The sequence below is a fragment of the Leuciscus leuciscus genome, assembly GCF_965113295.1.
Source record: "Leuciscus leuciscus genome assembly, chromosome: 4".
In the NCBI taxonomy this organism is placed as follows: domain Eukaryota; kingdom Metazoa; phylum Chordata; class Actinopteri; order Cypriniformes; family Leuciscidae; genus Leuciscus; species Leuciscus leuciscus.
In genome coordinates, this window is record NC_138728.1 from 13140359 (window position 1) to 13159593 (window position 19235).

At 37.3% G+C, this 19235-nt stretch overlaps 1 protein-coding gene across 1 annotated transcript in view; it reads left to right on the forward strand.

The window, feature by feature from the left end:
- exoc4 (exocyst complex component 4) overlaps nucleotides 1-19235 on the forward strand; it is a 138458-nt gene that overhangs the window by 98017 nt on the left and 21206 nt on the right. The window contains exons 11-13 of the mRNA XM_082167140.1: nucleotides 3133-3352; nucleotides 16805-16941; nucleotides 18770-18925. Coding sequence (XP_082023266.1) covers nucleotides 3133-3352; nucleotides 16805-16941; nucleotides 18770-18925 — 513 coding nt within the window. The remainder of the gene's footprint in view (nucleotides 1-3132; nucleotides 3353-16804; nucleotides 16942-18769; nucleotides 18926-19235) is intronic.

The following is a 19235-nucleotide window of genomic DNA, read 5'->3' on the forward strand; positions in this document are numbered from 1 at the left end:
AGCCTGGTTATACACCCACATGCTGTTTACACATTATATGTGATTGCAGAGAGGAGCGCCATCTTCTCCACACCTGCCTAATGCAGCGTACCACAGATCAAACGCAAAAGAAGAGTGTTTTATTTCTTCTGTCCCAGTAAGATGAATATTTTTAATTGTCTGAGGTTCCTCTAAACTAAAGGAATCATGAGTGGCGCTCAAGCAGGGCTCCAGATAGCAACTACGTTTTTTGTCAGATATGAAATGAAAAACGTAAAATGTGGGACAATTTTTCACAATTATTTAGCTATTGGCGACAGTTATATATGGCTTTCTCAGATATCATCTTGTTGCAACAACAAACACAGAGTCGAGAACAAATGACTCTTATGAATCAATTCAGAAATGAGTCATTTAAAAAGATTCATGAAACAAATAGTGATTTGAGTCGGTCAGTGAATCGTTAAGAGCCATTATAGTTCAGAAAGGAACCTTTTTTTGTTATGCCTGATATGAAGCGTCAAAAACTAAACATTAAAATGACCTATAATAATTAAAGTTAAGTATTTGTGATATTATATTTCACTACTTTAAACTTGAGGTGTCTTTCACAGTTAAAAAGCATCTTTTACTGTCTGTTTGCTGTAGTAACTGGTGTCTTGTAGGTCATCGACTTTTTTTTACAGGCTGCTCTGTGTCTCTTCCTTTATCAGCCACTTCTGTCATGACGGTCAATGTGGTCACGCTCACGATGTCCCTGATGCGCTTTCCTTCTCTGAATTTCGGACGAAGCAAAACTCGATTAGCTGAGAGAGCCAACGAGCCTGTAGAGCCAACGAGCCTGTCACCTTCCATTTACCTCATAAGATCATTGATCAGACAGACTTATGGAATGAAATATTAACACAGCAAGATGCTCACATGAAGACAGCGCCCGAGATACGCTTTTGTGTGTCACTGTGCGCACATTTAACTGTGTGTCTATTAGACGGTTGAGAGCGAAAAGTAAGAGACACCATCTGGTGTGAATAATTCTTATAGAGGACATTTATATGAATAATGAAATGGAGATTGAGCTATTATCTTTGTCTGTATTTCTAAACCATGCCAAATTATTCAAGAGGGTCCTGAGAAGCCCTGCCGTATATTATATACAGTCCCGGCTGCAGAGCTCCGCTGTTACACGATGCACTTCAACACCATACAATTGTCTGCATAGTTCATAGTTCCTCATTCAAAGTGTTTGAGCTTAATAAATTAATAGAGTTGTAATAAAGTTGTTAATAAATTGTTATACTGATTTGGAATACATCAATTTTAAAGTTTCATTGGGTCAGGAATGATGAATATCAAGATTAACTTATAGTGAGCATTACATGACAGAAAAGGTAATCTACAGTAAATGTAAAAATCGGATAAACGAGCATGCAGAGTTAAATATCCAATATCGTCCGATACAGATAAATGAAAACTTATATGGAACAGATATATTGTGCTTATTAACGCTTTTTTAAAAAATTTTATTGTTACCTAGGTGATATTATTATCACTTATCTAGGACCCATGTGCATCAGTGTTCCCTTAAATAAATATAGTCAGACAATAAAATAATTGACAATGTTTTTATGGCCACAGGTATGATGAAAACCATGAAAAGGTTTTTAGGTTTATGGCAGTGTGTTACTTTAAAGAAGTGGCAGAGTTGTTGATTACTGAGGGCTGAGCCAGGCTTCCCACTGTTAATGTCTCTCACACACACACATATATAAACGTGCACATGTGTGTATGGGCTCCCCTCTGCTGGGTTGACTAATTGGCTGTGCAGTGCTGAGGGAGGTGTTTAGTGTCGGGGGGTTGTGCAGCTGTAGTCTCGTAGTGATAAATCAGTGTTCCTGCTGATCTATGAGCCTCTGTCTGCTCGTACGCAACGGCCCATCCCTGCTCAACACCTGTCTTGTTCCCTCTCCGACACACATGGTGTGTGCAGTACTTAAAAGCCAGAAATGGTGCTCATATTTGTTTTTTATTTGTTTGTTTTTTTAAAACAAGTCTGAGACCTCATTGAAAATCTGAGTTTGAAAATCTAATTTAAACCTGGATAGGACCAGAAAATTATGATTTTGACATTTAAAACAAAGAAAAACAAACAAAAACATTTATTTTGTTTAGTTATTTTCTTCATCTTTTATCTCAAATTGCTATTTGCTAATAATATAACTTGTAATCAGGAAATTTGTATAACATTTTGAAATAAAAATTTTTTTTTTAAAAAAAGTGGAGAGATGGCAGAAAATGATTTGGGACACAATGTAGGTTGGATTCGAACCCACATTTCCCATATCAGCACCACTGCACAATGTGCTAACCATAAGGCCTCAGCTCTGACATTTTAAAACTTAGTCAAACCATGCATAGACATGTCTCTTTTGTGTAATTCAACTCTTAAATGCATGAATGTTTCGCCAATCATTATTACATATTTGGGTCTCTACCTGTCGGGATAATATAAAACTCACCTGATTTTTGAGTAACAATTTCAGAAGAATAAAATAAAGCATATGTAGTTACCTTTTGGAGTATAGCTTCTGACTCATATTCGCGATCTCAAACATATTCTCAAAACTCATTTTCAACATCTTCAAAATCAATATTTTGATCACTTACAGCTTCTTCACCAGATCCACCATCAAATGACAGTGACACTTATATTTGATTGCATTCAGTACTTGCTCTGCATTAAATCGCTGAGCCATTTCAAGTTTTGCTGATGATACTTCCTATTCTATTGTTTTCTGCCTGTGGTAACTATGAGTGAAACGTATCTTCATCATTGTGTATCAAACATTGCCACCTTGTATAATGAAGGTGAATTACACTTCATTTTCTTCTTGTGCAGAAAAAATATACTTACACTGTTACACAAATCGGGTCGTTAGCGACCCTATACAATTATTACAAAAATGAATAGGAAAACAGGCATTCTTTTATAATAACATTTTCCTGTTATATTGTTTATAATGAATTTATTGAGGAATACTAAGAAGGTTGATGTCTAACTTAAAAAAAAAATGAATGAGGAGGAGGAAGTGAATGACATCCCGGGTCATGCTTTTAAGGGTTACTGAAAATGCCTTGTTTTCTGTGTGTCATCAGGTTCATTCAGGACATCGAGTCCCGTATGGGTCCTGCTCAGGCCAAGCAATGTCAGCTACGCACCTTCCTCACCTACTACATCAACGACCTATTCCTCAGCCAGGTCCGCACCGAGACCAATAAGGAGATTGAGGCTGTGACCAAAGTATCCGACCCGCTCAAGATCCTGGCCAACGCTGACACTATGAAAAACCTGGGAGTTCAAAGACCTCTTCTACAGGTATCTTTTTTTGTTTGTTTGTAAATGATCCCAAAAGAAGCTTTTTCAGACATTTTTCAGTAAATGTATGACAATATAAGTACACACACAATCACATATAGAAAGATAATACACTTATTTTTCGCCGTTGCTTCTTCCTGCTCTTCTTCCATTTCATTAGTCGATCTGTTTATTAGATTAACTGTTCAAACAGCATTTGCCTACCGGTCAAGTGTACAAAAGCCCGGTCTGATTGTTTTCTCTTCTGAATTGCACCGAAGAGGAAGGTTATTTTGTTCTCTTCTCCTTCTCTCTCCCATGAGTGCCAATAAAGGCCACCTACCCACCTATCCCCCTGCATCATAATTGGAGCTGAAATTGTGTTTGATCCTGGCTGACCTGGAATCAGCAGTTAAGTGCAGCTTATATAACACACAGCACTGCTCCTTGGTGACCAGCTGCCAGCTGTCCATCTCTCCAAGGGCTTCTTCCTGTCAGCACAGGAAGTACAACATTTTTTTTGCCGTTGAGACCTCTATATGTGCTTAGTTCATCAGCAAAGGGATTTAGTACTCTCTCTTCTCACCTCACCTATAGTTCCCATAACAACAACAAATTAAGAATCATTTTAAAATATAGGAGAGATATTTTTTGTGCTGCTTTAAGGCGAGACACGGCAGGCAAAAACATAGATTTTTCATGCAGTGGTCAGTTGAGATTTTGGGCTAGTTTACTCCTTCAATATGTGTTCTTTCAAGCTGCTATAAAGAAAACGTTGAAAATATACATTAAGATGTTTCTTTTATTACATTTTGTTTACTTGCGGCAGTAAGTTTCTCCCGAATTTACCAAGAAGTTAGCATTCCAACCCGACATGCCGAGTTCAGTCTGTTTACTGAAGTCTGTCATGACCGGTATCATTGTAAAGCTCCGAGTCTCCTGCACAACGCTATGCAACCCAAATATGGGCATTTCCTTTCTATCAGTAACCAATCGTGGATTTCCAAAGGGGAATTTAAAGCTAATGACGAAATCTCATTTAGAGCTATTTAAATCTTTAACTGCCATTTTCTCAAAATGAGTTTTTTGTCATTCTCCAGTACAAACATCTCAGCCTATGTAGCACCTATGTACACCAAACTTTCCAGTTATACACTTAGCAGTATTCTGAAGATATTTTCCAAGGGATTTGTTAATAAATCATTCCTGGCCTGATTTATGTGACATTTTAATAAAAAAAAATGGCGAAAATCTTTTTTTTTAAGGCTATGGCCAGTATATTTTGATTTCCTAGGTAATGAAAGCATATATCCTGAAAAAAATGGTTTCATCTTGTGTGTAAACAAAATGAAAAAATAATTTTGCACCTGGCTTTATCATATGTTCAGATCTATCTACCGAAAATAAAAAATCGTGCATATTTAATGAGATAATGCCTAATTAAACATAAAAATTTCTAAAACTATTATATTATATTATTAATTATGTTACATTATATTATTTTAATATTTTATTTAATTATTTTAGTACTGCCCTGAAGAAGCTGCCACACAATTTTTTGTTGAAGTTTTAAACAAAACAGATTATTGGAGCACATTTTCAGTCTTTCTACTTCAGAAATTCTCATTTCAAACAGTGTGTTACTTATCGTTTATTTGTGAAATTTACTAGCAATTTCTAATTTCTACTATTTCGAAAATAGTTTCAAAGTAAATCCTACACTAATTCAGTGGAACAGATATTGTCTTCTATGTTTGTCTGCATGCTTCTGTTTGTTCCTGAGTGTATGCATGTGCAATTGTGCATGTACAACTGAGTTATTTCAATGTCTTTCTGCGTTCGGAATCCATGATCTGGTCAATTAACTTCATGAGAAGCTCTCTTTGCAAATATATGAGGGCAAGAATGCCATTGTGCTGAGTGTGATGAGTTTTAGCGCTCTGATATTATTCAGATGAGAGCCATTATGGTCCCCTTTTACTCTTTAAACTGAGACCTGTCATCACAAGTCTCTCCAAGTTGTGTGTTCATGTGTGTACGGACGTCTTAGCCTTGCTTTCATTTTGAGAACAGTGGCAGTTCATTACAGAGGGGAAGACATCAAAAGCTCACAGCCATTTGTTTATGATTATGATTTCTCCTTAACGAGGACTGCGGCATCTTGCTAATTACCCTGCTGGGCTAATGAGCGCCTCTCTGGATAGCGGGAGCTCCATAAAATGCTCTTTTGTTTGGCCTTTTTTTTAACGTTTTAATTACCTTAAATCAAAGGTGCTGCAGCTTTGCTGCTGACAGCCCGTGTGGCACGTTCCATCTTGGCCTTTAGCTTTGTACTGTTGTAGAGCCATATCCTGGGTCATGGGTTTGTGTGTTAGAGAGACGCACTGAGGGAACGAGAGTTTGCTCTTCAAGGAGGCGTTTAATGAACTCTTGTATGAAGAGCTGTATTAGTATGTGAAGTTTTTTGTGTTCTCTAGCATGTGTGTATTTATTTGTGTGCCTTTGAAAATTGCCTGTTGATTTTGAACTTAGCAAAGGAAAGAAAATCAGTACAGCATTTGGAAAGCATTTGCTCCACGTTCATCTGCATCAGGGTCCAAAATGAGCATTTGCCAAGCACTAAATGTGGGTAAAATTTGGCTTTAACAAGGAAATAAAATTTTACTCACCAAATGGCCTGTTACATTTCAAGCAAGTTTACAAGTTGTGAAACTGAAGGAAATTTTTACCAAAGAAACTTCTGCCAAAGGTCTGACTCTATTGGCTCTGGCTATTCCTAGACAACTTTCCTGTTTTTTTACTTGTTAAATTTTTACTTGTATTTGTCAAAATGATCTTTGTCACATGATCTTTTCTGAAATCATTCTAATATGCTGATTTGATGCTCAAGAAACATTTCCTAGTATTATCAATGTTGAAAACAGTTTTGCTTATTAATATATTTGTGGAAACCATAATAAAAAATTTTTTGAGTTTTTTTTTTTGAGAAACAGTCCTATTGATACAAAACAAAATAATAATTAGAATATATGAAGACATATATGTGACCCTGGACCACAAAAACCAGTCACAAGTCGCACAGGTACATTTTAAATTTTAAATGAGTAAATTAGACAAAAATATATTGAATGGGTCAAAATCATCGATTTTTCTTTTATGCGAAAAAATCATTAGGCTATTAAGTAAATATCATGTTCCATGAAGATATTTTGTAAATTTCCTACCGTAAATATATAAAACATTTATTTTTGTGAGTGAATGCAGCACAATCGGGATCATAAATGGACAACTTAAAGGCGATTTTCTCAATGTTTCGATTTTTTTGCACCCTCAGATTCCAGATGTTCAAATAGTTGCATCTCGGCCAAATATTGTCCTATCCTAACAAACCATACATCAATGGAAAGCTTATTTATTCAGCTTTCATATGATAAAGAGATAAATCTCAAAAGTGTGACCCATGTGACTGGTTTTGTGGTCCAGGGTCACATATTACATATAAAAATATAATTTCAAAAATGAATTAATGACTCTCCATTGGCAATAAACATTTCATTTCGGACCCTAATATGCACCGATATTCAACATTGACTAATAAGGGCAAAGAGAAAGTGCCAGTGATGAATTGGTGAAATGACACACCTTGTGTTGCTTCACTCTATTTAACTGTTGGATTGGAAAGAGTTAATCTCCAAGACCTCCCAGCCATTTGATCTGCTACTGTTGGTTCGATTAGAGGATTTAACCCCGCCCTCTTTGCCTCATTAGCATGTGATCACCTGGAACAGGTGCAATTTGACAGCATGTATGTTACTTCTGTTCTGTTTCTGACAACAAAATACATGGAAAAGTCTAATTTCATCTGAAGTTATGAAACAAAAGTTTAGTTTTCCACCTCCCAGAATTCAATGCAGTGTGTCATTGAGAAGGTGCAAGAACTGTGCATTGACCCTCTTCTCAGACTGTGAACAGCCATCCATCCTGTGAGAAGCCATGAAGTTGAGTGAGGCTTCTCTCCAGATTGTCTATTGCCTCTCTGATGCATTTTAGACCAAATGGAGGAGGCAAATGATGCTTAAAGTAGTGCTCTCCTGTGGTCAAGGAAATGATGACAAAGAGATGTGGGTGTGTTTATGGGTGCATGTCTGTGTATTCCAGGTGCCGTGGCTCGGATGTTACAGCAGGTGTTTTATGAGAAATCAGCCCGTGAGAAGTGGAGCATTGATCCGTAGGGAAAGGGGGTTTTCTTTTAGTTTCACAACATTAAATATACTGCACTTTGCCATCAGGAACCATGTTAACACACACACACACACACACACACACACACACACACACACACACACACACACACACACACACACACACACACACACACACACACACACAAACACACACCCAGTCACACACCCATAAACACCCACTCCCGTTTACTTGCTGTACCGCAAAGGAGGAAATCTTAGGACAGATTTTATGTCAGTTGTTGTCAGCATTTTTAAAGCTAACCAACTTTTTGTCAACTTTTCCTTTCGTAAAATCTTTTTTGGACAACCACCGTATATATGAATATATACTGTATATATATATATATATATATATATGGCTAGATGTGTTGTATTTCAATGTGTTGTATTTTCTCTTTACCGGAAAGAAATTTTCGATGTTTTATATGTTGAATAATCAACAGAAATGTAGACAAGTAAAACTTATTGAATAGATTGTACTTCTATTCACAGCCTTGCTTTCATGTGCCTAAAATGAAATATGAGTGACCATTTACGGACTGTTTGGAAAATATATTTTTTCAAAGGCTGTCTTAATAGAAAGCAGACACTTAGTTAGCCTAATTGTTAAACTTAATTAAAAACAATATAATTTTTTTCTGTTTGTAATGAAAAGTTGGAGAATGGTTTCTTGGCACAAATGAAAGTTGACAGCCGTGTGCTCTGGCAGAGAGAGGTGTTACTGCATTAGCATTACAAGCACAAGGATCGCTCAAATACGAACAGCCCCTGCTATCAGCACCCCCGTCCTGGAAGCTCAAGTTGGCTGTCCTCACTCTGTCTAGCATGACAACAAGGCCAGTGATATCAGAAGGCCTGGCCATCCATGTTCTGCCTGCTCTCGTTCTTAAACTGCTCTCCATTTCTTTCTCTGTGCTGATCTGTTCCACTGATGCTATCTGCAGGTCCAGGGCCCACTGATGGATTCATTTCATTAGAAATGTTTTGGGGGGTCACTGTGTGGCTTGTTTGGAGATTGGCTCTATTAATCTTCCCCACCACGGGATCCATGGTGCTGCTTACATGGGCCATATGTCCAGACACCTCTTACAGGGACGCTTATACTCACACACTTCATTTTTGCTGACGTTGGTGGAAAATGGCAATCTTGGCCAATTTTTTTAAACATTTGTATTTGGTTACTGGTTATATTGTTATTCATACACACAGACTTATAGGAATATATAATAAATAATACTAAAATAACACTGGTAATTTCTGAAACAGATATTTTTGTAAAGGCCTAAAAAGTTTTGACATCTTAATTGCCGAAATATTAGGCCCCTTGTTTTCCAGGAATCTACAAATGTCCAGTATTATTTATAATATTAAGTTATTTCAGACAAAGAGGATCTCAGTATAGGTATTTAGGCCTATTCATGGTTGGAGCTATAATGTTCTCAGAATATTCAGGGCTGTGTTTATTTACAAGTCTGTTTTTAGAGACGTGATTTACTGTCTGTCTTGGCCATTCAGTCAAAGCTCATTCTGAAATGTGGACTTGAGCTGCCACCAGCGCTTTGCTAATGAAGCTGACCTTTTTAATCACACTGTATTCACCATCAACACACACAAACGAACCCCTGCACATCAGTCTAGAGTTGAACTAATGAGAGTGACCTTTTTGTTTGTAGGGTCTGTTGTGTGGGGGTGTATATTTGGGGGTCTCTCTCTCTCTCTCTCTCTCTCTCTCTCTCTCTCTCTCTCTCTCTCTCTCTCTCTCTCTCTCTCTCTCTCTCTCTCTCGCTCTCTCTCTCTCTCTCTGTGTGTGTGTGTGTGTGATATCTGTTGATTGGCATCTTGCAGCACAGCTTGGTGTGTGCCTTTATTAGGGACTTCTCATCACCACAAAAACATCCAATCACAGAACGATTCAGGTTTGAATGGTGTTGTCTAGACCTTGTTTATGTCTGCAGGAAGTCGTCTCTGTGCAGAGACACATATGCACATCAGGATCAAAAAGTTACTGTGATTATGTATGGAATATTTATTTTTTAAATACATTAAATAGATAGAATGGGATTGGGAAATCGTTTTAAACAGATATTGAAGGTGTCTTTTCTCAAAGGTCACAGATGCATATAACGTGTCTGAATAGAGGACGCCTATGTCACCATGAATGACTTCATGGCCGATCAAGTGACATCATTATATAAAGTTACAGGAAATGCGGACACCAGAATCCATAGAATAATTTAGTGTTTAATGAATTATTGATTTCTAACACTTTTGCTAATACGCTATATAAGTATATAGAGTCATTTTTCCATGATGACAATAAATCATTTTCCACGACCCCTTCTAACCTTTCTTCACACCCTGCAGTTTGAAAAGTGTTAAAGTGGTGGTCAGCCAACTCAAGACCTGAACCGGATTAATGTGGTAAATTAATGTTATTACTTCAAAAGACTGCAGTCCTTTCAATTCAACTGATGAAATTTATCAAGATTCAGCTGACAGTGATGCAGTGCGCACTCTTTCTTCTGTCCTTTAGGGCCAGTCACCTTCTCCTGTTTTTTTTCTGCTTTTCCTTTTCTGTCGTTACCTCAGAACTCCTCTGTTCTGACTTGGGTTCCTCCCTCAGGCCAGCATAATTTTTTTGGGCCTCGACTGCACCAAAGTTGCCTTCTGAGTGTTTCTTCACCCGTGGGCCGAACACAGTCCCTCTTTCCACCAATGGTCTTCTCCTACCGACACTGGCCTACACTTGGGCTATACCCCTACCTGAACTGACAGTGTGGAAGAGCTAATCTCTGCCTAAGGAGCTAAAACAAGAAAAAAGTTCAAATGTAGCCAAATATGCTGTAAAGCAGGCCAAGTGAAGAAAAGCAGGCATTTCTTTAGGCCTACTTTGAATTTACAGAGAACTGCTCAGAGTGCAGACTTTGGCTGTTTTAAGTCATTTTAATATATTTCCATATATTTCCAGTGCATTGGGGTGTTTCTGCAGGGTTTCAGTGTGCATATGTGTACACAAACATCCGTTCCATAATGATAATGTGTATATCATTGCCTTCTGTTTGTTCCCCTCTCTGCACCATTAGCCCCATATGGCTCTATTTCAGGGGGTGTATGTGAGCATGTGTGTGTTATTGAGAAATAAGCATAAAGTTGAATCTCAGTGCTGCTACATTTATGATGGATTTATGTGTGGTCCTATTATTATGCTGAAGTGAGACTGTAAGACTTTAAGGAACTCCGAAAAAGAAGTAAGTGGTGTTTGGAGGAACAATGTTAGAGGTGGATACGCAATGTCTTTGTTTTTCTTGTCAAAGATTGTGCGTTCAATCATAACCTATGGTTCTTCTTTCTTGATTTGGTAGAAGCTCGCACTGAAGCCAATGCACACGCACATACCCATAAACACACCGTTTATGCCCTTAGATTGATCCTCAGTTGTGATGAATGTGGATTTACATTTGGATTGAACACTGTTGTATTCATTTGTTCGGTAATCAGTTCTCCTCCAGAGCCGGTGTACCTTTATTTAAATCACTTCTAATAAAACAGGCTTAATCCTTCTGCCAGCGGATTTACAGCAGGAAGTGCAGTCCTGGCGCTTTTGTGCCGACAGTTTGTTTTGCTGGTCGAGTCTGTCACTCACACGCCGCGCTTTAGAAGAAATGACAGGTTTACATTTAGTTGTTACACACATGTCATGCATGTTTGCGGCCTGTACTTCACCTCAGTCTGACTCAAACAATGTCAGACGTAGAATGCTGAGAGCTACTGTACAATAGAGACGTGAAAGAATAGTTCACACAGAAATAAAAAATTCATGACTTATTCACCATTTTGTTCCTGTATAACAGATTTTCAGCAAAATGTTTTAACCTCCTCTTTTTCTTACAATAATGAATAGTGAAAAATAAAAACGGTTAACTTTATATATACATTTTTCCCTTTATAAAAGAATAATACATTATTTGATGGTGATAATAAATATTTTAAAATGTAATACTTTTTTAAAAATAAAAAGTAATAAAATAGAATCTAATAAATTGTATAAAATAATACAATTTATTCCCCTTATTCTTTCCCTCTACAATAGCTCTCATATTTAAATGTTTAGATATTTCGTATGGCTTCAAAACACTTGAAATATAGTGCATAAGTTTTATGGGCCACTTTTATGGTGCTCTTTGTCCTTTTTGTCCTTTTTGGAGCTTCACAGTCCCAGTATCCATTTATTTACATTGTATAGAAAACTGTGACATAAACATTCAGTTCTGCATTGAAGAAAGTAAGTCATACGGGTCTGGATCGAGATGAGATTGAATAGATTGTGACAGCGTTTTCTTTTTGTATGAACTAACGCTTTAAAGAGCAACAGAAGCAACCTCCTGCATCTGCATCTGTCCATACAGTTGCGTTGCGGTTGAGTGGCAGGGTCATGTTGGCATGTGTGTGCATGTCTGTGGGTCTCAGTGGTGTACGGTCACACTGACAGTGATGAATGAACTGTCGCACCGCTGCCCTTCTCATGCATTACACTCCTTTACCCTGGAGAGGCTTGTGTGTTTCTGCATGTTTTTTTCACCTCTACGACCAAAAGAAATTGCTCTTCCAAATTCATTTACTAAGCATTCTGCCAGTCTTTGCATACGCACACCATTATATAAATGTTTGTATCTGTAACCCGCTCGTGTGTGTGTGTGTGTGTGTGTGTGTGTGTGTGTGTGTGTGTGTTTGTATTGTGGTGTAATTGAAGTGCCGGAACGGTTCGGGTTAAATGCTCTGAACTCTGTGCTATGGGGTCAAAACTGGATTAATGGAGAAAACCCATGGCCCGTGAACCTTCTTTACACACACACAGACTCATCTCAACATCTGTCCACCTGCTTGTCATCCATTCTGAATAGGAAAACCAAGTAATTTTAAGGGATTTTAAAATGTGACTTCCAGGCATGGAGAAGTCATGAAAATTAATACAATATTAATTGAGAGCCCATTCATTTATTAATTTATTCATTAATTTATTCATTCATTCAGCCTTTAATAAATTAAAGGTTATATACATTAAATTGACCAGTGAAATATGTACTTTGAAGATGTAAAATAATTATTATTTGGGAGTGGAGCCCATTCTCTTCTGGCATTCCAATACATTACATATTATAAATATGATCTAATTACGTATGTGTAATAAATGTTCAATAGAATAAATGACATCACTCAGTTATTTAATATTTAAGGCAGAGTTTAAAATGTAAGGATAATGATTTCTTGGTGGTTTGTTCCAAAGGTGTGTGTGAATCCGGTATTCTTACAGTATCTCGGTACATCAGCTGGAACTGTATAAAGAGATCTCTGCTTACGCTGCATGGGTGTAAAACGTTTTTCTGTCTACATTTTACTCAATTAAAAGTCAAAGTATCTAGTCAAAACTTTCCTCATTTAATTGAAAGTTAAAAAGACAGCTTTTCACATTGACTGATTATATCAAGAGAAATTTTCTCATTAAAGTAACTTTGAAGCACAAACTGTGTTAAGAAGCTTTTTTAACCACAAGTTTCCTCAATGTCGTGACTATGTAGGATTCTAGGATACCAGATCTTGAAATCTAATAAATTGTTCAATTTTATACAGTAGTTTGACATTTACATATAGTTATTTAAAGCCTGATCGCTGACCATGTTCAAGTTTGGCTTCAACTACAGTTGTAACATAATTAAAATGCATTATTTCAGGTCAAAGACTCTCTTGACAAGGACAACTACAGTTACATACAGTAAGCTAATTATACTTCACATTATTATTTTTTTGTCTACTTTAAATAAAAGTGAAGTGAAATTCACAGGAACGGGATTTGACTTGGTACTTCAGTAAGAAAGAAAATAAATGATATTTTTAATAAGATTAAATATGCATGTACTTCAGTGGTTTAAATAAACAATATTAATATATTGGAAATGTATGATCTAAATAATTATTATTGTTATGATTGAAATAATAATAACAATTTTTGTCATGGTTGGTTGACGCAGAGATGAGATGAGCAGGGTCTATTTGCAACGGTCTGTTTTTATTTACCAACTTAAAGAAACCAAAGATACTCAGGATGCAAAAAGCTCAAAAAACATTAATAGAACGACCAACTATTACTGACAAAGATGGAACCAAGACTAACAGAAAACAGGCTCAATATATACTAACCAAAACCAATGAACAAAACAAGGAACAGGTTCAGTTCATTAATCAAACAATGAATAACCATGGAAACACTAACTCAGAATACAATTCAAACTAAACTCAAACTCAGACCATACGTAACACTATTATTAGTATTATTGTCTATATTAATACTATCTTCATGTCCATAAATCAATATGTTGTGTGTTATGGGTGGAGCTGAGCTGAATCTACTCATCTTGTTGGGAAAAACTGCCTGCATGTGATTTAGATACTACTGTATTGGCAGCCATTATGAAGAGCTCTGCCATTTCTGCTGCGACTCTCACGGTTCTTTCTTGTCATTCTGTGAGAGAGAGTATGTGATTTGTGTGTGTGTGTATATACACACTCAAGCCTCTGAGTGTCTCTAAGCATGTGAGTTAAATTCTCTTTGCTCCACTGCGTGTTGTGTTTCCCTCTCATTGACGCTCACCAGTCGAGTCCCACTGCACGCTGAGCGTTCATTATTATGACTCTCTTCATTTATACTGCGCTAAACCTTGTGCCATTAGCAAACACTCCCTCCAGCAGCTCTGCTCATTTTAGGAGGACTGTAATCAATGCTGGCGTGGCTGGACGTACTCCAGTAAGAATTCAAAGGTGCTCTGTAGTGTGAGCGGAGTCAGGAGATGCAGAAATTTCCAGCAACAGATCTTAAACCTCCCATGGCACACTGTGATATTTAAGTAGAAAGGAGGGATTTTGCTAGCGATGAGACAAGAGAACCTCTGCTGGTTTGATTTTCCTCTAAAGCTCTCGCCGTCTGTCTGTCTGTTTCGCTTGTGAGGCTTCTATCCATCCTTTAACTCTATTTTCCTCTCCTTCTCTCTTTCTCTCTCTCTCTCTGGAGCTTGATTACTTTTTAATGATTTCTGGGGCTAAGACGAATGAGTGTGTTAAATGAGGAGAATTAGACATGTGCCGCAGAGCACTGGGGCATTTGTTACTTGAATAATGGAGCTTAGAGACTTTGTTTACTGGGAAATATTGAGCTTCATAAATGAGAGGGGGAAAGAGAGACCGAATTTTGCAGCTTGTATGATATTTCTCTGGTCATTCACTGTAGCTTTTATTAGGCGTGAGCAGTATATCGAAAATGCATGATCTATTCAATATTATGTTGGCAATGTAAAATTAACGAACATCATAAACACTGACTGTGATTTTAATGCACTTTTTTATTTGACTATTGACTTGCCACAGTAGTTTCACAATGTCTCTTTGTGTCATGACCAGCCAGACTAGTGTATATGAGATCACTGAGACTTATTTACTCATTTAAACCTCATTAACATGAAGTCGTTTTGGAATGTTAGAGTCTGATTCATGAATCGGTTAGGTCATTACTCATAAATGCTCATAGAAGTCTCTGTGTTGCATTAAATGATATAAGTAGAAAATACATGTAGGTAAAATTTTGTTTATATTGTTATATTGGTGCATATAAATAATATATATTTTTTTAAAATATAATTCCTCACATTCATTTGTGAAAAAGTGTTCAAAACAAGCCTTTATTGTTTTAACGACTGTACCTTTTTAATGTATACTAAAAAAAATATGTTCTCTATATATATGAAATATTTATAGATAGATAATATTTATAAATGGTGAAAAATATGGAGATATGCATGTGTACTGTATATGATGGTGTAATTTTTTTATATACATTTTTTTTAATATGGAGAAATATTTTAACTGTATGTGTTTATATATAAGATAGTATTCAAAATACGCACACAAATTTGTACAGTATACTTTTTTTTCCAGTATTTTAATACCATACATACAGTTTAAATACATGTCACTATATTTTGGATAAATATATTGATTATAATCAAAATCCTGAACATTTCTGAGAGATATGTTCTATTCTCAGTCCCCAGTCACCATGCCAACCTTTCCTAGACGCTCGTTCACACACATAATCGGATACACTATGGCGTTGATGGACTTGTTCCAGTGTGACCAGGGGCATAGCTTTGAAGGCTAGCGTTCCCCCGCTGAGTCGTTTCTCTCCCACCCCCCTCGGTTCCCTGGTGCAGTTTACTGCTGGAGAGCTTGATGGGCCAGGGCAGTGCCACGGATCATTACCTCGCTCTCCGCCCCTGGGGCTCAGGCAGGGGGCGCAAGCAGCAGGCAGTGATATGTGTATTAGCAGATTGTACGCCAAATGTACAGCAATGCGCTAATAAGAACAAACTACTCGGGGCGCTCGCCGCTGCCCCCTGCTGTGCAGGATGGCTCATGATGTGGTCGGATTGAGTTAGTGCTGAGCCCAATTAAACAGTGCATTTGTGCCAGTGCCACAAGTAAACTACGATTCGGTGCAGTAGGCAACACCGTTACTATCCTCATGCCAATGGCGTGCTAACACTCCCTGTCACTTTCAGTCAGTCACTACTGGCGTTAGAAATGCAGCCAAATGTTGGTGGCTATGCTCTTTTGTTTTGGCCCTTCATAGTGTTAAAATGTGGTTTTATTTTGTGCCCGGGCTTCTGTTTTGTTTGAGCGGATAGTTCTTCTGCTATTAGCATCATTAGCTTTGATGGCAGGGTGCAATCGTTAAATGGTAGAGAGGAAGTCGCAGTGCTTGAAGGATGATGTGCCCAAGTGGAGGTTTGTCATTGCCACACATATAAAGTGATATCCCTGGTCATATGTTTCTGTTTCATGGTGCTTCTTTTACCGTAGCAGGGTTGTCCATCTCTGACAGGTGAATGGAGGGTTTTGATCGTGCTTGTTTTTCGGGCTATTTGACTTGTTTGCTCAAAAGCGAGCAATTGAGCAGATAGACTGCATCATTCTGTAGTCTATCACGGTCCTTTATAGAGGGCGCCTGCACTGGTCATCCTTAAACTCAACCCTGACCTCAGACCAGAACCTCCCCCGCACCTTAACAACAGCGACATTTAGAGTTTCTAAAGCAATCATCTGATTCATAGAAACGAATAGAGGTGATGACCTGACTTCAGAGTATATTATATTGAGTGTGTGTGTTTGTGTGTGTTTTCAGAGCACTGTGGTTGTGGAGAAGTCAATTCAGGATCTAATGAGTCTGATGCAGGATCTCAGTGCGTACTCTAACCAGTTCCTGGAGATGGTCTGTGACAAGCTCAAGGAGTACAAGGAGATCTGCAATTCTGCTTACAGGTAATAATACTATGTGACACACAAAATCGTATTTGAGAATGCGAGTTTGTAGTCTGTATTGAATGTGATGCAATAAAAAGGTACTAAAACATAATGGCATGAAATGTCTTTCTGTTGGGTTGACCTGGCAGGCTGCACGCAACAACAACATACAACGCAACCAGTGTAGTTTTCATGAATTAATGACTCTTATGAAGTGGTTCTTAGTGAATCAAAAACATACGCGGGACCAGTTTTGTCTGATTTCGTAAATGTATGTCTCTTATGAGACGGTTCTTTTTTAGCATATCAAAAACAGACGGCATGACCAGTGTAGTCTAATTCCTGAAATAATGACTCTTATGAAGTTCTTTTTAGTCAATCTAAAACATTCTTAACATGCTGTTCATATGATATGTCTAGTATAGTCGAGTTCATGAACAAATGAATCTCATAAAGTGGTTATTTTTTGTGAATTAAAAGCATATTGCCTGGCAGTGTAGTTTCCTGAACAAATTACTCTTATGTTCTGGTTCTTTTAATGAATAGTTCAAAAAGACAAGTATCTGTTTTAAATTAGTCTGACGGACGGAACATTTCTCTGTAATGCTAAATAATTATAAAGAACATTATATAACATTATTAAACTACATAATGCCTTAGATCATTCATTAATGTTCACTCAAATAGTTAGATATTTCTTTAAAATCAAGGTAAACCTGTTTTACAGTATGTCTTCTCAATCTTCTCAGTATCTTCTCAGATCCCCAGGGGGTCTACGGATGTTTGAAAGCCTTGGTATTGGAAACACTGGATGATTGGTCTGCTCATGTGTTTAAGTGAAGTGTGTGTGTGTCCGATCACATATGTGTAAGTCAGCAGGGATCTGGACTGAGCTCAATCATGGGTAGAAAGTGCAGAGGCAGCCGTTTCCTCACACAATAATCACATGCTACCAATCTGTCCCTCTCTTTGTCTCCTTCTCTGTCTTTCTTTTGTTCTATCTCCCTCGTTCTCAGCTATAAGATGAGTGAAACGCACTGCATTTCGTTCTACATGATCTGTTCAATCATTTTACACATCGCAGACAATAACAGTTTATTCATCCGCACTCTTGTCTGCCTCTCTGTATACTCTTCTGTGGAACCGTGTTCAGCTGTCATCCAGTGCACACTTTTAATGGCCTGCTTATGCAATACTGAAGAGATTTATCTGAACTTATGGTTCATTTACATATTTTAGAATTTTTTGAGACATGGAGTGAAATGGAGCTTGTTTAATCCCTCAGCCAATCACAGACTTTGTTCCTAATTTAGCTCCTTTACGCAGTGTTTCATCACACTTGATGATATCTTCCATTTACTAGTAATTAACAAATCATTATATAGCACTTAACAAATCAGTAGATTAATTTCATAATATTTGTAGAGTTTTCATCTGAGTATTATATAATGTGTTTAGCTCGTTTACAAACACATTGAAATGTGGCGCTAATATAATATAATATAATATAATATAATATATTTTTAATTATGAATCTGGCTATATTCCTGTAATAATATTATATAATACAATATAATATAGTATAATATAATAAATATTTTTAAAGATTTAAACATTTTGTGATTTTATAATATACATTTTTATATAATAAATATATCTTAGATTATATTTAATATTTATTAAAAACATTAAAAAAAATCTAATGTTCAATGTTTACAGACTTTAAAATTTAAGGCTGAAAATTTAAATGGTACTCACAATTTTCCATGTTCCCAAAGTTGAATTAAATCAGTTTATTTTAATCCTGAAGTGTTGTTGAGATTATTGTGTGGTGTGTGTGTTGTAGGGGTATCGTACAGTGCGAGGAGAAGCTGACCATCAGTGCGTCCTGGGCTAAAGATGAAGACATCAGCCGTTTGCTGCAGTCACTGCCCAACTGGGCCAGCATGACCCAACCCAGACAGCTCAGACAGAAGAGAGAGGAGGAAGAGGACTTCACACGGTGAGAGCACACGCTAATATACACATACATAATACAAATACACACTGTCCCCAATGTGAGCTCTCCACACAGATTCATCACCGAGCACACAGTATATACAAACACACTCGGACAACTCCTATCAGCTCACATCCGAGCAGGTTAGCGCACAGACGGCGGTCATGTGCTGTGTAACACAGATCTGCAGGCCTTCACGTTCTGTAAATAGATCAATAAACACACTTATGTACTCGATCCATTTCAAGTCCAAAAATTGCTTTTCGTCGAAAATGAATGTTATTTTTTTGTTTGCCAGACACCAATGCATTTT